Here is a 19,136-nt window from a genome sequence, read left to right as displayed (position 1 = left end):
GCTTCCCGCGGAGCAGGGAGCCCGATCCCAGGACCCTGGGATCATGACCTGAGCTGAAGGCAGACGCTTAATGACTGAGCCACCCAGGCGCCCTGGCCTGTCTTTTCAGTTCATTTCCTTGCTCAATTTTTCGGTGTTCAGAATTACAGGCAGGCTTTAGCCATAGAAGCAGCATTGCTGTATGCGATTATCTTCCCTTCAGTGCACTAGCTCTAATATATTTGGGGACAGTGGTGAGTAATTAAAAGTGTTTTTCTGATTTTTAAGAGTGAATTACTGAAAAAATGAAATCTTATTTTAAGAGCTATAAAACTACAGATGTAGGAGAAACGCTCTATTTCAACTTGTTTTCTTATTGAGAAATACTTTGGGTATTGAAAAATCAGTAAACCTTGACTATGGTTCTTTTTATTTTTATTTTATTTATTTATTTTTGAGAGAGAGAGAGAGCACATGCACGAGCTCCCACTGAGCAGGGAGCCTGATGGAGGACTCGATCCCCGGACCCTGGGATCATGACCTGAGCTGAAGGCAGATGCTTAACCGACTGAGCCATCCAGATGCCCTTGACTATGGTTCTTAAACAGGGAGAGAAGGTACAAGATTTGTCACGTAACCCACCATTTTAATTTTATTATTTATGTTGATCAAAGTGTGTAAGTTTAAAAATGCAACTCCCCATTTTGTGACTACTTAAAATTAGTTTTTTGGGGGGGCACCTGGGTGGCTCAGTCGTTAAGCGTCTGCCTTCGGCTCAGGTCATGATCCCAGGGTCCTGGGATGGAGCCCCGCATCGGGCTCCCTTCTCGGCGGGAAGCCTGCTTCTCTCTCTCCCACTCCCCCTGCTTGTGTTCCCTCTCTTACTGTGTCTGTCTGTCAAATAAATAAATAAAATCTTTAAAAAAAAAAATTAGTTTTTTAAAAAAATTTTTTTAAAAAGCTAATTTTGGGGGCACCTGGGTGGCTCAGTTGGTTAAGCGACTGCCTTCGGCTCAGGTCATGATCCTGGAGTCCCGGGATCGAGTCCCGGATCGGGCTCCCTGCTCAGCAGGGAGTCTGCTTCTCCCTCTGACCCTCCTCCCTCTCATGCTCTCTGTCTCTCATTCTCTCTGTCTTAAATAAATAAATAAAATCTTTAAATAAATAAATAAAAAGCTAATTTTGGTGTGCCTGGCTGGCTCAGTTGGTAGAGCATGGAACTCTTGGTCTCAGGATTGTAAGTTTGAGCCCCACGTTAGGTGTAGAGATTACTTAAAAATAAAATCTTTTTTTTTTAAAAGAGCTGATTTTGTTTGAAATGTTTTGTGTTTGTACTGATTTGTGATATTTCATTAGAATTTATATCTTTTAAAAATGTTAAATTGTTCTCATTGGTTATTAGAACTAGAAAGATCTTAGAAGTCATTATTTGATAGGATACCATATCCCAGAGAGTTTACTTGCTCAAGGTCACACAGCTTGTTAGAGGCAGAATGGGTCATAGTATGGTTTTCTTATTTCTGGTTTTTGTCTCATTATGTTGCATAATGCTGCCCGCAAGGGTACAAAATTAATTTACAGACCTTAAAAACATACCCAAATAGCACCTATTTTTCTTATGTGGCTGTACAAATCAGAAAAATAGCAAATGAATCTTTCAAAATATATGTGTGTGTGTGTGTGTGTGTGTTTGCAAATTCTCAGTAAATGTGGAGATTCTGAGGAAAAAAAATTGGCAGAAAAAGTTGATTAGGTCCAGTTTTCCCAGTTACTGGTGGTTTATATATTCTTAAGTCCATTCCTGGGAGCAGCCATTTGGGTATCTTTGAAAGGAACTCCCAGTGTGGTTGGGCTCCTCACACTGAGCTGCACATGAGGCTGCTTTGCGGATGATGATTTTCAGTGTCAGAACCGTTTGTTCCAGCAATGATCAGTCACTCAGTATTCAACACACCTTCTCCATAGAACATTCACTGAATCCGTGTCTGCTGTATACAGGCTCTGTTAGCTCTGAGGGAGGGCTGGTGTCTGTGTTCATGAAGAAAATGTTCAGGATTTTATACCAGTTTTGGCTCCAAATCTCCAAATATTTCATTCTTTCTCCATTGATTTGAAGAAATATAACTGAATGCACAAAAATGAATCTTGTAGCTAATTTCCCAGTTGCAAAAGGATGCAAATAATCATCCTTTAAACTGTTTGAAAGAATGTGAGCATCAATAGAGTTAACCCTGCCCCCCCATCTGCAGGGGATATGTTCCAAGACCCCAGTGGATGCCTACAACTGCAAATAGTACCGAATCCTATATCCACTGTGTTTTTTCCTATACATACATGCCTGTGATAAATCTTAATTTGCACATTAGCACAGTAAGAGATGAACAACAATATTAGAATAATTACAACCATATACTATAATAAAAGTTATGTGAGTATGTTCTTTCTCAAAATATTGTTCTGTACTCGCCCTTCTTGTGAAGATGTGAGATGATAAAATGCCTGTGTGAGGAGATGAAGTGAGGTCAATGATGTAGGCGCTGGGACTTAGAGGTTGGCTACTGTTGACCTTCTGACGATACCTTAGGAGGATCACCTGCTTCCAGACCCCAGCTGCCTGCCGGTAACTGGGGCCTGGGAAAGCAAAACTGCAGATAAGGGGACTCCTGTGTTTCTGATTTGTGTGCTCTTCCATTTATTCTAGGATCCACCCAGGTGGAGTATACTGAACTCGTTTGCATTTCCAGTAGGCATGTGGAGTAACTGCTGCACACGGCTTCGTGTTCCCTGTGCTGTGACAGTCTCCCTGCCTTTCCTGACCCATGCTGGAGGCTGCTGGGCGTGAGAAAGCACAGCCTTTCATGTGCTATGCTGCCTCTGGTTTGTGAAAGAGACCTAAAGACCCTGACTCATGATGAGTATTTTTGCCAGGGTCAACTTGGAAAAATATGAATTTGTTCCTGGCATTGGGCAGAGTTCTTGCCTTCCAAGCCTTGTGGCATGGTGGTGTGGCGCCAGCGATGGTAGGCTGGATCCATTAGGCAGCTCACCCTGCCAGTCTCCAAACTTTGTTCCCATGCTGTTTGCCCCGACAGTGCGGATGGCATAGGGCCCACTAGGTTGAGTGACCTTTTCAAGAAAGTTAAACTTCATTGTGTCATTTTGACTGGCAGTGCATGGTTCAGAATTTGAAAGGTGCAAAGGGTACTCTGTGAATTGCACCTCCCCTCCTCCCTAGTGCTCTGCAGAAGCAGCCTCTTGAACCAAGTTCCGGTGCTCATGAGTACCTGCTCTTGGTGCAGGACCTGATATGTCCTTCCAAAGTCAGATGTCCTTTTATTACCATTTGGCACCAAGTCCTTTGTATTAGGGTCACCAGAGGGCCAGCCTGGGGCTTCTCTGTGAAGACTGTGCTGTGATTTTGAAAGAGCCGTTGAGGGCGCCTGGGTGGCTGAGTCGTTAAGTGTCTGCCTTCGGCTCAGGTCATGATCCTGGGGTCCTGGGATCGAGCCCCACATCCTGCTCAGCGGGAAGCCTGCATCTCCCTCTCCCACTCCCCCTGCTTGTGTTCCCTCTCTCGCTGTGTCTCTCTCTGTCAAATAAATAAATAAAATCTTAAAAAAAAAAAAAAAGAAAGAGCCGTTGAGACGTGGGATTTACTGGCAATACTCTCTGCTCCTGGGTGCCTGATGGTGAGAGGATTTCTGTCATTGACCCCAGATTCCTCAGTGGGCGATTCTCAGAGCCTCCTCCCCACAATCTATGTCCTGCTAGTCCTGGTGGTTTCAGTGATGTTCAGGACATTCCTTGGTGCATATCCCTTAACCAGTGACTATCTCAAATCTGACTTCTCTTGTTCTAGACATTGGCCCTCTTTCTGTCTCCTCTGCAAGTAGAATCAGATCTCTAAGTGGCTCTAGGTTAAGTCCATTGATCCCTGTGTCTTCTGCTCCCTCACCCCGTCCAGGTCACAGGTTCTAACCAGGTGTTACCTGGATTCCTTACCTGTTGCTCTTGCATATTTCACATAGTTCAGCACTACTGAGAACCCTCTAAGTGAGCTCCATCCCTTCAGGATTTGTACTCAGTCACTTCTAGTTCACCTGTCCTTTCTATCCTCTAACAGCTCTGAAATCACCCTACTAATTAGAGGGGAAAAAAGAAAAAAGAATTATGGCTGTAGAAGACTATAAAGTCTTCTCTCTTACCCAGTCCCTCCTCTTGCTTGGTACCCCTGTGATACCAATCTTGGCTCTTGCTGTTTCCACCTCCTGAATTGTGCTTTTTCCCTGTCACCCCTCTCCCTACCTCTACCTGTTTAAATCTTATTTTCTCAAAATCTGTTTTAGCTCTTCTCCATCTCGTTACTTCATCAGGCATATATTTATTGTAGAAATCGCAGAAATGTATACATATGAGAATGAAACCCACCAACAGTCCCATCACGCAGAGAAACAACCATTGTTCAAATGCATGTGGTTGAGCACAGCTGTAATAGTAGTTACCATGTATGATCTGACAGCTTGCCTTTTTATGCTCTCAGAAGCATTTTCCCACATCGTTAAGGTTCTTTAAGTTCTTTATAAGCAGTATTTCAAACTTTTTCTTATTATGAAAGAAACAGATAAAAAAAAAAGATATTCATTGTAGAAGCACCAAAAAGAAAAGAAATCACCTCAAGCCTGCCATTGAGAGAGAACCACTGTCGTTGATGTTTTGGTGCGTAGCCTTTCTTTTTATATGCACTGCACATTCATGTACTATGTATACTACTGTTTTATAACTCATTTTTTTTACTTAAGAATATGCCCTAAACATTGTTCAAGTCTGTAAATACATAACCAGCATCATTTTTAATGTCTATGTGTCATTTCATTGTGTTTCTGTACCTTATTGAACCAGTCAGGCTTTTAAGTTGTTTAAGTGTTTTGCTCTTATAAGCAAGCTGCAGGAAATACCCTTGTTGAAATAAAACAAAACACAAAAAACCCTTTCTGCACATGCATATCCTTAGATAAGTTCTATGTTTAGAACTGCTGATTTAAAAAGGGATGTACATTGTCTAAGCTTTTGATACAATTAATATATTTCCTTCCTGCCGTAAATTTGTAGCCACCCTAACTGCATGAGAGTGTCTATCTTTGTGGTCTCTCCTTCCCCACAAAGACATACTGAGTATTCACTTGTTTCCTGATTTTATTTTATTTTATTTTATTTTAAAGATTTTATTTATTTATTTGAGAGAGAGAGAATGAGAGAGAGCACATGAGAGGGGGGAAGGTCAGAGGGAGAAGCAGACTCCCTGCCGAGCAGGGAGCCCGATGCGGGACTCGATCCCGGGACTCCAGGATCATGACCTGAGCCGAAGGCAGTCGCTTAACCAACTGAGCCACCCAGGCGCCCTTGTTTCCTGATTTTAGAAGAGGCATTATTATAGCCTAGTGGTTACAAGCACAGACTTCTAGTTGGACTGCTTGGTTTGTAACCTGGCTCCCCCAGTAATTTGCCTCAATTTTCTCCTCTAAATAATGGGGCTTAGAAAGAGGTTGTTCTGAGACATTATCATGCTTTTCCCATAGGAACTGTACCTTAGAGTAACCAAATATTTGATTAGAAGTGTCTCTTTATAGAATAAATGAAAAAATAATATATTCAACTCCCCATTGAACTGATAGAATGAGACCATAACCATCAATGCTGCTACCATCAGACAACCAGATACTGTGTATCTCTTGATGGAGGTACAAATTAGAGGAGGAATCTTGTCCAAAAATCATACTTGAGCCTGATCAATACTTTAGTTCTAAGTGCTAGTTTACAGGAAATTCAAGGGACAAGAGAACACACTGAAAAACACCACTGGACAAATGACCTGGTTACTTTAGAAAATATGTGGCAAGGAGACATCTTGCCCCATTTTAAGAAAAGCGGAAGCAATAGATATGATAAAACCTACACATTAAAAGACTTAAGGTATATTAATGATTTCAGGACCTTATTTGGGTCCTGATTCAATCAAACTGCTATGAAAAAAATTGAAAATTTTGGGTAAATTCAAATATTGGAGATTTAATATAAAGAAATTGTTAATTTTTATAGGTGTGATAATGGTATAGTGATATTTTAAAAGCCCCTAATAAAGAAAACACTAACTGTAGAAGAAAGAGTTGGTAAATAGAGCTACATCAAAATTAAGAACTAAATGAAAAGGAAATCTACAGATGAGAAGGAAGTCTACAGATGAGAAGATATAAAAAATATATTTGACACAAGACTCATCTAGAATCTGTGTAAAGAATTCCTACAAAATGAATATATAAAAAAGACAATTAAATGGGCTCTTCATATGATCAGTAAATATATGAAAATGTGCCCAACATCATTAGTAATTAGGGAAGTGCAAATTAAAACCCACAATGAGATTCCACTGTACACCCATCAGCATGTCTAAGATTAAGAAGACTGAAAATACTAAGGGATGGCAAGTATGTGGAGTTCATATACTATTTGTGGGTGTATAAACTGGTACAACCACTCTGGAAACTAGCAAATATTTACTGAAGGCTATATATAGGGGCATCTGGATGTCTCAGTCGGTTTGGTGTCCAACTCTTGGTTTCGGTTCAGGTCGTGATCTCAGGGTCGTGAGATTGAGCCCCGTGTTGGGCTGGGTTCTTCGCTCAGCTTAGAGTCTGCTTGAGATTCTTTCCCTCTCCGTCTGCTCCACCCCACCCCACTCATGTGCGTGCTCTCTCTCTCTCAAATAAATAAAATCTTAAATAAAACCTACGTATATACAAATCCTATGAATATCCATAGGTGATTACCTGATAGAAATCTGTGCATAATGTTCATAATGTTCACTAAAAGACAAGTTCTAGAATATTGAAAGCAGTGTTCTCTGCAGTAACCCCAACGTGCAAACAATCCAAATTGTGAATAATGCTGCCATGAACATGGGTGTATAAATATCTTTTGGGAACTCTGCTTTCAGTTATTTTGGGCATAGACCCCAAAGTGGAATTGCTGGATCATATGGTAATTCTGTGTTTAATTTTTTGAGAAACTGCCACACTGTGTATTCTTATATTTTGGGAATTTGTTTTAATATCTAATAATGGCAAGTATTGATTAATGTAACTTACACAGACAACTATTGAGATCTTCAGTAATAGCGTAAAGAGGGGGGCGCCTGGGTGCCTCAGTGAGTTAAGAATCTGCCTTCGGCTCAGGTCATGGTCCCAGGATCCTGGGATCAAGCCCCGCGTTGGGCTCCCAACTCAGTGGGGAGTCTGCTTCGTCCTCTCCCTCTGCCTGCTGCCCCACCTGCTTGTGCATGTGTGCGCGCTCTCTCTGTCAAATAAATAAAATCTTTTAAAAAAAGTGTAAAGAGGCCTTGAGATTTAAAAAAAAAAAAGGCAAGAACTGCAGCCTTAATGAACTGTATTACTCACCAAGGAAGAGAAGGGTTGAAGCAGTCATTGCTAATGGATGTGGATGAGGTGGGTGATACTCTCCTTTGCTCTGCAGTGTCCCAGTTTGGAGGATATCTTATATGGTCAACCTAATAATGGGATCCATTATCAAGTGGATCGTCAGACTGGGTAACCCAGTCACGTTTGGGTGGTGTTGTAGTAGAGCTTCCTGAACTGGCAAGCTTTCATCTTCTTGTAGACCATGCTTTAGGATGAAAAAACTACAGAATAGAGCTTTATTATACCCCTGGTTGTTACGTTAAAAATTTCTTTGTATGGTGCTATAAGACATCAGGCCATTTTTTTTCCTAAAAGAAAGCCTCTTATCATATATTCACAAAGCATATGTTGCCACTGTGACCACTCTCAAAATACCAGTAATTTTGAAGACCATACATTCCTTTTGAATTATGACTAATGATTTGATATCTGTTTAATGATTCTGACCTCCTCCCACTGTTATTTGGAATATAACTCAAAAATTTCCCCATGTATTGTTTTGTTAAAAATGTCAAATGGGGTGCCTAGGTGGCTCAGCCATTTATGTGTCTGACTCTTGATTTTGGCTCAGGTCGTAATCTCAGGGTTGTGGGATCAAGCCCTGCGTTGGGCTCCGTGCTCAGCGGGGAGTCTGAGATTCTCCCTCTCCCTCTGCCCCTGCCCCTCCCCCCCCCGCTGTGCTCTCATTCACTCTCTCTCCCTAAAAATAAGTAAGTCTGTAAAAAAAAAAGTCAAATGGATTTTTGAGACACAAATGTTTGTTTCCTATATAAACATTGACTGAAAACATCATGTTGAGGATCATGTGCGTTGTATGTAGTTTGCATATTAACAATCTTTGTGTGTCTTCCCAGGAAAATGCTAACTGGGGAGGGTTTGCAGGGTGTGCTTGCTTGATCCAGTCTTTTCTTCCAGTCTGCAGAACATACCACTTACTCCTAAGGCAGGCGGCACCAAGCCCATCCAGTTGCTAGTCCTTGAATGCAGCCCAGAGTTCTGTATCGCAGTTTGATGTCCAGTAGTCTCACTGGGTCTGGTTACCATGCACTAAAGGTTATCTTCCATCCCTCTCCCCTTCAAGGACAGTTGCGGAAGAGGGTCAGGCTGAAGGGGGCAGGATAACCCAAATAAGCTTTCCCATTTGGACAAGGAAAGAATGAGCAGCAATGTCTTGGCTTACCTTTCTCCTGACTAGGAATTTGTCTGAGACCTCTGTGTGCTTAGATGGGGCCTGCTGCTTGATAGGCTTCATTTTAGGTTGAGCAGATGGGGAGCCGAACCTCCTAAATCTCATCTACCATCCTGTATGTCAGATCTCAGTCCAGAACTCCTCCACAGTAGCAGAGGGCAGAGGGCTTCTATTTTCTCTGGAGCCTTTCTGAAGTATATGCTCTTGGCTACACTTTCTGTTTTATTTTCCTCCATCTTAGTTCTTCAATCTACTTTGTTATCTAGAAATTTGTTGAAATCTCATGTATGTGGTTGGTCCCTGTCCCTTACTATTTCTGCCTAAAAGGCCGTGGTTTTATTCCTTACTATGCTTATTGACATTCAATTCAGTGGGATATTGAGGTCAAAAGGCATGTACTCTGTCTGCTTTTTTTTTTTTTAAAGATTTTATTTATTTATTCATGAGAGACAGAGAGAGGGAGAGGGAGAGACAGAGGCAGAGGGAGAAGCAGGCTCCCAAGGAGTAGGGAGCCCGATGTGGGACTCGATCCCAGGACCCTGGGATCATGACCTGAGCCGAAGGCAGATGCTTAACCATCTGAGCCACCCAGGCGCCTTCTGTCTGCTTTTATCAACAGGAAATGTTCAGTTTTGAAAGACTGAGCTGATCTTACATTAGAAGCAGCCTGTTGCAGACTGAGTGTTGTTGGAGTGGGGGGTGGGGTGGGAGGGATGGAGTGACTGGGTGATAGACACTGGGGAGGGTATGTGCTCTGGTAAGCGCTGTGAATTGTGCAAGACTGTTGAATCTCAGATCTGTACCTCTGAAACAAATAATGCATTATATGTTAAGAAAAAAAAAGAAGAAGAAGAAGGTAGCAGGAGGGGAAGAATGAAGCGGGGGAAATCGGAGGGGTGGATGAACCACGAGAGACGATGGACTCTGAAAAACAAACTGAGGGTTCTAGAGGGGAGGGGGGTGGGAGGATGGGTTAGCCTGGTGGTGGGTATTGAGGAGGGCACATTCTGCATGGAGCACTGGGTGTTATGCACAAACAATGAATCATGGAACACTTCATCTAAAACTAATGATGTAATGTATGGGGATTAACATAAGAATAAAATAAAAACAAAACAAAACAAAACAAAAAGAAGCAGCCTGTTGCAACACTTTTGTTGTTCCGTGTTTGGGGTGAAGGATAAACATGGTTCCTCTTGATTGAATTCTGGGCTTCTGCTCTTGACATTAAGAAGGGCAAGAGTTGACAGCTGATCGTGGGAAGTACCTGCGTTCGATTGGAGTTGGCTGATGGAGGAGAGGACACTGGGTAGGAGATCAGGGAAGAGTCAGGAGAGGGTGTTGTGCTACCAGATCCTGAAAGAACAAGTTTTTGAGAAGAAAGAACAGCTGTGTCAAGTACCATGGAGAGGTCAAGTAGAATGAGGAACAGACAGTGTTATTTCCTTGCCAACGTTGTTTCCCACAGTGGTCCAAAAATCTTTTCATGGAAGGTGGTATCTCAGAAGGTGATAGGACCTAAGTTTTTCTGAACAGTAAACCTTCATACATTTCCCATTTTATGGATTTTGCTAAGTTCTTATGATATATTTTAAAAAGATAAATAAAATCTTTTAATAAATAAAATAATAAATAAATAAAATTTATTTGACAGAGAGAGGGAGAGAGCGAGCGAGTGCAAGCAGGGGTAGCGGCAGGCAGAGGGAGAAGCAGACTCCCTGCTGAGCAGGGAGCCTGATGTGGAACTTGATCCCAGGACCCTGGGATCATGACCTGAGCTGAAGGCAGATGCTTAACTGACTGAGCCACTCAGGAGTTCCGGTCTTATGATATTTTTAAGCCTCTGTTACCTTATGAAATAACTAGTACTATGTGTGTTTATAACCTGTTTCTTTAAACATTACTGCAAAGTCTAAGGCTTCTGTACCGAAAACTAGTTGCTGTCCTGTTAAGCTGCAAGTGACTGAAAACCACAAATGATAGTGGCTTAAACAAGATAGAAGTATAAATACACTTCTTCCTCACATGTCAAGGATTCAGATTCCTTCTCTCTGGCTGTTCCATCATCCTGAGTGTGTGACTTCCACCCCTAGTACAGGATGGCTGCAGAATTCTAGCCATCACATCCATATTCCAGCAGACAGGAAGAAGGGAAAAAGAGAGAAAAGGCCTGTTCCTTTCCTGTAAGGACTCTTCCTAGAAAATGCACTGTTTTTGCATCTACCCTGTTGGTCAGAACTCTGTCACATGTCCTTGCCTGGCTGCAAGGGAAGCTGGAAAATGCCCTTTCTAGGTGGCCATGTGCTTGCCTAAGCCCTGGGATTCCTATTATAATGGAAGAAAAGGAGAATAGATGTTGGGACAGAGAACTTTGAGCACTTCCAAAGGCCTGAAGATGCCCATGAAAAATTGGCAGGCATTCTACAAAGCAGTGAAGAAGCAAAGCTGTGGGAAGACAAGGGTGGAGAGTAGAAATGTCCACCTGTGGCGGCCGAGGGTCTCCTCTGGTGGTAGTAGGCAGCCGGCTCACTGACAGCCAGACAAGGAGAAAAGAGGGACTGTTTCATCCTCCCGTCCGAGGATGGGAAAGTAGGGCAGGGATCAAGCACAGGTAGCTGCCTGTGGCTTAGAGGGAGAACCCTCCAGGCGCAGGCCTTGAGGATCTGTTGGTGGGTGGTCCATAAATGTCTGGCAAGCAAAGGAATAATATCTAGAAAACTCCCTGTATCTCAGTAGCTCCCAAGACCCTGAGATCATGACCTGAGCCAAAACCAAGAGTCAGATGCTTAACCGACTGAGCCACCCAGGCACCAACTCCCTTTTCTTAAAGTCATCTTTATCCCCAACATGAGGCTCAAACTCACAACCCTGAGATCAAGAGTTACATGCTCCACTGACTGAGTCAGCCGGATGCCCCTAAAATGATGATCTTAATTCTTACGAAATTTTATGGAAATGACCTGTTAAAGATAGCCAGCAGTGGTGCTGCTTTAACTAGATGACTTCAGATAAAAATCATCACACATGCAGCCTCTTTCCACCATTGCAACAGAAAAGTACATTCCCTAGATGTTGGAACAGTCACTTGCTGGCGGGGATGCAGGTCCTGGCAGCTCTCTCCTGCTGCCTGAAGGGCCTAACAAGGAGGCCATGGCTAGTTTCTTAGTGTGATGGGGCACTTCTCTTTGGAGAAATGTATCAGTTACTGATAAATTCAGTCTTCAAAATAATAATATATAGTATTCTAAATAAGAGGTTGTTGGTGGAAAAATAATCAGTTGAGGAATGATCCCATTATGTTACATATGGAAGCAGGTTCAGGGGGACTGACCAGCCGGCCTCCATTCTGATTGCCTTTAGCCAGTTTCTCCAGGGGCTTCCCTCTGAAGGCATAAATCATAAATCTTCTGTGTTCCCTTTGACTGTCGGTGTGTAGTGTCCCATCCTACTGTTTGAGTATGAGGGTAGTTTGTAGAAGCGCAAAGGTCTCCTTCACTGGCCACTTTAAATAGAATCTCCCGCCACAGTCTAGTCTGCCGTGTTGAGGCTGACGTCTGTCACCCCCTATAGTTTTGGGAGAGCAAGGGCCACATGGGCTTTGTTTTTTCACAGGGATGTCATCCAGACTCAGTTTTCTCTTGAACAGTTGTCATTTCTATCTCCAATCTGCTCCACAGAATTCTCTGTACAGAGAATTTTCAATTTTCACATAGTGGTCTGTTGAAAACACGCTACAGGAGAGTAGCTATTTTGAGCACTGCTGACAAAGAACCATTTCTTCCAGAGATATCAACCTTTTCTAGAGGCTTTTTATCAGACAAGCAACATCTCCTCATTCTAGAGGGTCCTGCTTGATTCCTAGTTGCTGTGGTTGGACATCCTCTTTCCTAGGTCTCAGGAAGAATTATCCGGATTACAGGGTTTGGTGTTCTAACACACGACTCTTACATTTCTCATTGGTCTTCAAATATCCAGGATATGAGCTCTCTGTCTTTTGTGCCTTGGGAGCAGTTCTCCTGCCGCAGCCCCTCATCCCCTGAAAATGTATGTCTGTGCGAAGTTCCTCTCCACCCCCTTGGGCAGGAGCACCTCTCAGCTGTTGAGCCGATCAGTGTCTCCAGCGGTGCTAAAAGCACCTGGAGACACTGACAGATGAGAGCCTCAGCAGCTTGGTAGCCCCGTGTCCCCTGACCTCACTTATTCCCAGCCGCAGCTGAACCATTTCAAGGGAAGTTCATTGGGGCTGGGGCTGCCGCGGTAGGGATGGCTGGCTCTGGGGCTGGAATTGGGACTGTGTTTGGGAATTTCATCATTGGTCATGTCAGGAACCTGTCTCTGAAGCAACAGCTCTTCTGCGCCATCCTGGACTTTGCCCTTTGGAGGCCATGGGGCTCTTTTGCCTGGTGGTGGCCTTTCTCATCCTCTTCACTATGGGAAGGAGCTGTGTCTCCATCTTTCTCCCGTGTCTCGTCTGCCCGGTATGTTCCTTTTCTTATACCTCCCCAGGCAGCCTGGGGAAAGTGGTTGGCTCAGGGTTTGATAAAGGGAAGACAAATAAATACTGTATTAATAAGATAAAAGAAAATCCAAAATCTAAGAATGAGCTATTATTTGAAATTGAAAAACCAAAGGCTTTTAGTGTCCAGGGGATCAAAAAGGGGATGGAAAACCAAGATGGTTTGAGATTTTTCAAGGCCCCCTTTTTTTTCCAGGGAAATTTGGCCCAGGATTTCCATCTTCATCACAAACGTCTCTTAGCCTTGACGAGTTCAGTATAGATAATGTGGTTGGGGAAGCTGACCTCGGGCTGGTTGTTTTGGTTACTTTGAAGAATCTCATGTTGCCTCCTATGGTTATCCATGTGGGACTAGGGCTTGCTCGTCATTCTGACTTGTTTAGCACTGCTTGGGCGGGGGCAGAGGGAGAGCTTGTGGGGTGGTGACATTTGAGCTGAAGGAGCAGGAATGTGTCTGGAAAGATGGACCAAGAATAAGTGAGGGGTCCCAGTGGGAAGGCCTGAGGGCCAGGCCAGAAAGTTTAGGAGGAAGCCAGTAAAGGTGTCAGCACAGAGAAGTTGAGAGGCTTAGATATATCCATTTGGTACTTTTTTTAAAGTATGGAAACAATACTTGTTTGGTGGAAAATGTGGAGGTGATGGAAAATATTTAAAAATTTAAACTACCTTTAATTTTACTACCTAGAATATAACTGCTGCTAACATTTTTATTGTGCCCTGCTAATCTTTTTTCTATGGATGCTTGGTGTTTTTCCCTATCTTTGTTAAGTAGATCATATAAGTTGTTTCTTCTTATAAGGGCATGATGAACATCCTCATGTAAATGAGGTATTTCTCTAGATACCCACTTTGGGTATATTTCTCATCAAGGAATGACTAGATCAGAGGAGATGTGAACCATTTAAAGTTTCTTAATACATATTTCCAAATTGCCTTTCAGAAAGGTGGTACTAATTTACATTTGCGTGAGTACTGTATAAGCATACTGGTTTTCTCCAAGCCTGGTCCACCATGAATGTTCTTTTTATCTATTCAGTCTGATGTGAGAATATGGCTTCTATGGCCATTTTTTATGTCATTGATTATTAGTGAGGTTAAATAAGCATACACGTTATTTGTATTTGGCAAATTGTCTCTCGCTGATTTTTTTCTATTGGCATGGCCACATTTTATTGACTTGTAAGAGGTTTTGTTTTGTTTTGTTTTTAGTAGCTAAGGAAGCTGAAAATCTAATTTTTCATAGACACGCTGCAGTGATCACCTAGCAGGTGTTTGAGAGCCAGGGGGCGCTGTTCAGCAGGGCTGTGATGTTATTACATGTCCTGCTCATGCAGTGACCAGCTGGTGACTTGTGTATATATATCTAGAGGCAGGCTTCCTGGATTATCAGAGGTATTGGCTCCTGTTTTACAGGGATGAGCAAAAAGGCCTGAACTTCAAGTCAGAATTGAACCCAGGTAGGCTGAATCTGAGTTCCATGCTCTTTGCTTTAGCCATTCTGCCTTCCTGGCCTCCATAGTCATTTCCTTCCATGGCTTGGCCAAAGAGCCCCTAACACAGGAGGACCTGTGAGCATCTCAGGGTTCGGCTGTGGGGGTGGGAGAGCACTTGCCTCACTCTGCACCTGTCTTGGAGAGAGGAGGTGGGGTAGTGGCCCCAGAGTTCTTTGGGGCCTGCATGCTGGAAGCAGGAGCATCTCAGCACGGGCCCTGGAGGCTGCACCAATGTGAGGCCTCTGTGGCATGGAGCCCTTACCCACTGATGCGCACTTCAGCCCCAGCTTCTCCGTGGAACCCTCTCTGCTCCTGCACCCCATTTCTTCATCTTCCTTCCCTCTCCAGTCTTCCATGGAAATTGACTGTCCAAATTCTGGTTAGTGCTGTCTCATCAGCAAATAGAGTCTCTGGAGTTGGGCTCCTTGACTTGGAGTTCTGTAGCTCCCACGAGATTCAGTAAAGGATATGTGTTGATCTGTCATGATGGTTTCTGGCAGGGAGGCAAAACTGACCATCCCTGGGAGAAGAAAGCTTGAAGGCACAGCCCTCCTGCCGACTTGGTCATAAGCTCCTGGTTACTGTCAGACTTGGCTGTCCCTAGCACATATGGTTGTCAGAAGGTGGAGTGGTGCTAAGTCAGCTGTGAAGATTAACAACTGGCTAGGCAGTGAGAATCAGGCCTCTGGTTTCAGGAGGAATTTGTTGAGCTTAGTGACTAGAGTTGGAGAGCAAAAAAGAAAATATTGGCGTTTCAGTATTTGTTTCTAGTACTGAAGTACCACATTATGTTAACATGATGTGTACCCCTTTCAGAAGTAGCCTGACTTCTGGCACCATATTTTATTTTAGTTTTTGCTAGTTGTGACCCACTGAACTGATTTTAAGACCCCGTAGGTTTCGTTCCACAGCTCGAAAAACACCAATATCCCTGAGATAGGAATTGTTTCTGTCTTATAGATGAAAAAGCTGAGGCCCAGAAGGTGACACAATCTCTCCTAAGATCACACAACTAGTACCAGTTCCCCCTTTCCCATTCTTCTGGGGTATTCTTCTCCTTAAGATAGACTTGCTTCTTTGGAAAGTCAGTTGCAGCCTTTTGTTTTGTTTTGTTTTGTTTGTCTGGTTTACCACTCCCTCTTACTTGTGTTTACGGGATTGATATTCATTATTAATGTAGCTTTAGTGAGTTCCAATATTACAATTCCTAAGTACTGAGAATGTTTTTGTGACTGTGAGTAGTATACATTTGCATATTGTTTTGGGAAGTCGTGTAGTTTGGAGGCTTTCATGGCATTCATCCCCTGCATCCCCCTAATAGAATGAAACTCTACAGGTGCATAGATGGCATGCAGGTGTGATAGATGAATTGGACTAGGTGTAGACAGCTCCCCACTGTCACCAGCCACAAAGCATGCTGACTCCCATTTCCTTCTCTGTGTGTAGAAGCCTATGGATAGATTTCTTCTCACCCGATGTCTCCTCAGGCTGCAGAATACCTACCTGCAGGGCCTAAGTGTCCTGTCAGTCCTGTTAATCTGAAGCCTTTCTGGTTGAGAGCTTATTGCTCGCAGCCAGGACCTCTTGGAGTAAATGGCACTGGAACAGCAGGGACTGATGTTTAACAGTGCATGCCTAGAAGCCCTTGTTTGGGCACCAAGTCTGAGGACCCTCTCGGACTGTGAATTGCTCACTTGCTGTGTCCATTCTTAGGTCAGGCCTAGTTCTTAGAGCCTTCGCCATCTGAGTTCTCCATCCTTGATAGAGTTATCTGGGAGTGAGGCAGCTTGGAAACACTCTGAAGACAGGTCTGCAGATAGCCAGTGGCCTGAGACTGAGGGAGGATTCTCTGGGATTCAAACTTGAGCACTAAGCACAAAGTCTGTACTATTGGGGCAGACAGCATCTTCATTTGTTAGTGCCTGAGTCCTGCCCAGGCAGAACAATAGAGATTCCAGGCATTGAAAACAAGATAGCAGTCCCCAAATGGAGTCACTTATGCTAAGTCTTACATCACCAAACTGAAACTTAATAATTAGTTTCGGCTCTCCCAGAAATGGAATCTTAAACTAGTCAGAAGTCATCTGACAGCACCAGTTAGGTAATCTGCCTGATAGACCCCTGTCATCCCCTAAAGGAAAATGACCTCACAGTAACCAGTCTGCTTTGGCCTAACATGACTTCCGTATTCCTACTCACTTCTGCCTATAAAAGTCTTTTCATTTTGTACAGCTTCTCAGAGCTCCTTTCTGTCTGTTAGGTGGGATTCTGCCCTATTCATGACTCATTGAATAAAGCCAATAAAATCTTTAAAATTTACTCAGCTGAATTTGGTTTTTTAACAAAGGAACCCTAGGATGATGTCGTTAAATAAGTGTCCTCATTACAGAGGTGCATAATAATCTTTGGGTAGAAGATTTGCAACCCCGAACATTTATAAGAAAGCCATTTTTTTTTTTTTTAATTGATGAAGCAGGTACCTTTTGGTTATCTAGAAATTTCACTGTGGATTAGTGGATTTTTCCTTAATACCAGATAACTGAGGTGTTAGAGTTTATTCTATTCACCAAACCTCAGCTTCTCAGCTGAGATGGAGTTGAGTGGGGACAACAGCCAGCCTGTCCACAGTGTGAAGACTGGAGTGGCCACTACAGCTGTGCTTGTTACACAGATGGTGAGTAATTTTTTTGGATGATGCATCAGTCTGTCTTTGCATGGAGTGACAACCAGTTTGGCAGGGGCTTAGCTTCTGGAAGCCCAAGCTGCAGGAAGCAGGTATTTCCCTTTTGCAAAATTGCTGGACAGAAAAGCAGTCAGCAGCTGCTGGACCTTATTTTCTCATTCTGCTATGCACCTTGGTTCTGGATGTTTGATGTCTCATCCTTAGAACGTTCTTAAGAATTTCTCATTCCTGGGGTGCCTGGGTGGCTCAGTTGGTTAAGCGACTGCCTTCGGCTCAGGTCATGATCCTGGAGTCCTGGGATCGAGTCCCGCATCGGGCTCCCTGCTCAGCAGGGAATCTGCTTCTCCCTCTGACCCTCCTCCCTCTCATGCTCTCTGTCTCTCATTCTCTCTCTCTCAAATAAATAAATAAAATCTTAAAAAAAAAAAAAAAAGAATTTCTCATTCCTTCCACTTACGGAATTTGCAAATCTGGGTGAATGCTGTGAGCTGGTGCCATTTTGTGCAGAGTGGCTGGCTCTGTGAGAAATTATGCTTGCCATTTTAACCTACAGACTCAGGAGTGGAGAACTCCTTAGTTGTTCCTTAACCTGTCATCTTCTCTCTCTTCCTCCCTTTGTGAAGAAACCTGTATTGGGGACCTCGTATATAGGCCATGGGGATGTCGCAGTGAATAACCCAAGTCCCTTCCACGTGGATTTTGTGTTCCAGTGGGGGAGACAAATGTGTAATAATTTCAGGTGGTAGTGATGTTATGGAGAACAAAGCAGGTATTTTTTAATATGAGGGTAGCATTTTGTTTTTTTAAAGATTTTGTTTATTTGACAGAGACAGCGAGAAAGGGAACACAAGCAGGGGGAGTGGGAGAGGGAGAAGCAGGCTTCCTGCAGAGCAGGGAGCCCTATGCAGGGCTTGATCCCAGGACCCTGGGACCATGACCTGAGCCGAAGGCAGACGCTTAACGACTGAGCCACCCAGGCGCCCCGAGGCTAGCATTTTGAAGTGTTAGTATTAGAAGGGCCCTTCCATTAATGAATCTGATTGGCTCAAAGGACAGATGTGTTCTTACTCTTCCTGGAGCATTTTCCATTACTCAAGGGAAATGTGCAGAGACTTATACCTTTTGTAGGGCAGGATTGAACCATTTAGGCCCACTTAGTCATTATTCCTGGCAACATTAATCACTGTCTGCAAATATAGCTCATGACCACTCTGGATTTTATGGGTGCCCCCGGGGGTGTCCCTCACCAGCCTCCCTGGCCCCAGTCATTTTAACCTTTGGGAAAAGGCTGACAATGCAGCCCTTTCAGTCATTAGTTGGATTTGTATAGCTGTAGCTCTAGGGTGGTCTTCCTCATACAAATGCTGGCACACCATTATTCTAGGCTTTGTCAATAAAGGTTGATGAATTTGATTAAAATTTAATGAATTTAGGGGCACCTGGGTGGCTCAGTTAAGTGTCCAACTCTTGATTTCAGCTCCGGTCATGATCTCTCCGGGTCATGAGATTGAGCCCCACCTGGTCGGGTTCCGCACTGGGTATAGAGCCTGCTTAAGATTCTCTTTCCCTCTCTCTGCCCTTTCCCCCCACCCCTGTGTGTGCACGCTCAGTCTCTCTCTCTCTCTCTCTCAAAAAAAAAAAAAAAAAAAAAACCAAACCAAAACAACAACAACAAAAAAACCAACATTAAAATTCAATGAGTTTTAAAAAGACACTTATTTAGCTTTTACTAGATTTAAGGCAAGGGGTATTCAAGATAAAACAAAGATGAATAATGCAGTCCCTACTTTTGATGAGCTTGAAA

At 43.4% G+C, this 19,136-nt stretch overlaps 1 protein-coding gene and 1 pseudogene across 2 annotated transcripts in view; both read left to right on the top strand.

Moving 5' to 3' along the window:
* CDS2 (CDP-diacylglycerol synthase 2) overlaps window positions 1-19,136 on the top strand; it is a 61,355-nt gene that overhangs the window by 4,021 nt on the left and 38,198 nt on the right. The window contains exon 1 of one of the 2 annotated variants that reach the window (XM_035005883.1): window positions 17,116-17,323. The exons of the other annotated variant lie outside the window; for it this stretch is intronic. Coding sequence (XP_034861774.1) covers window positions 17,240-17,323 — 84 coding nt within the window. The 5' untranslated portion in view covers window positions 17,116-17,239. Of the gene's footprint in view, window positions 1-17,115; window positions 17,324-19,136 lie in introns of those variants that run through there. 2 annotated transcript variants of the gene reach the window in all.
* Window positions 11,859-16,976, top strand: LOC118011270 (annotated as a pseudogene).

The sequence above is a fragment of the Mirounga leonina genome, unplaced genomic scaffold (assembly GCF_011800145.1).
Source record: "Mirounga leonina isolate KUSES-001 unplaced genomic scaffold, KU_Mleo_1.0 Mir_150, whole genome shotgun sequence".
NCBI lineage: Eukaryota > Metazoa > Chordata > Mammalia > Carnivora > Phocidae > Mirounga > Mirounga leonina.
The sequence above is the reverse complement of the archived record's forward strand: the minus strand, read 5'-3'. Positions and strand labels throughout refer to the sequence as shown.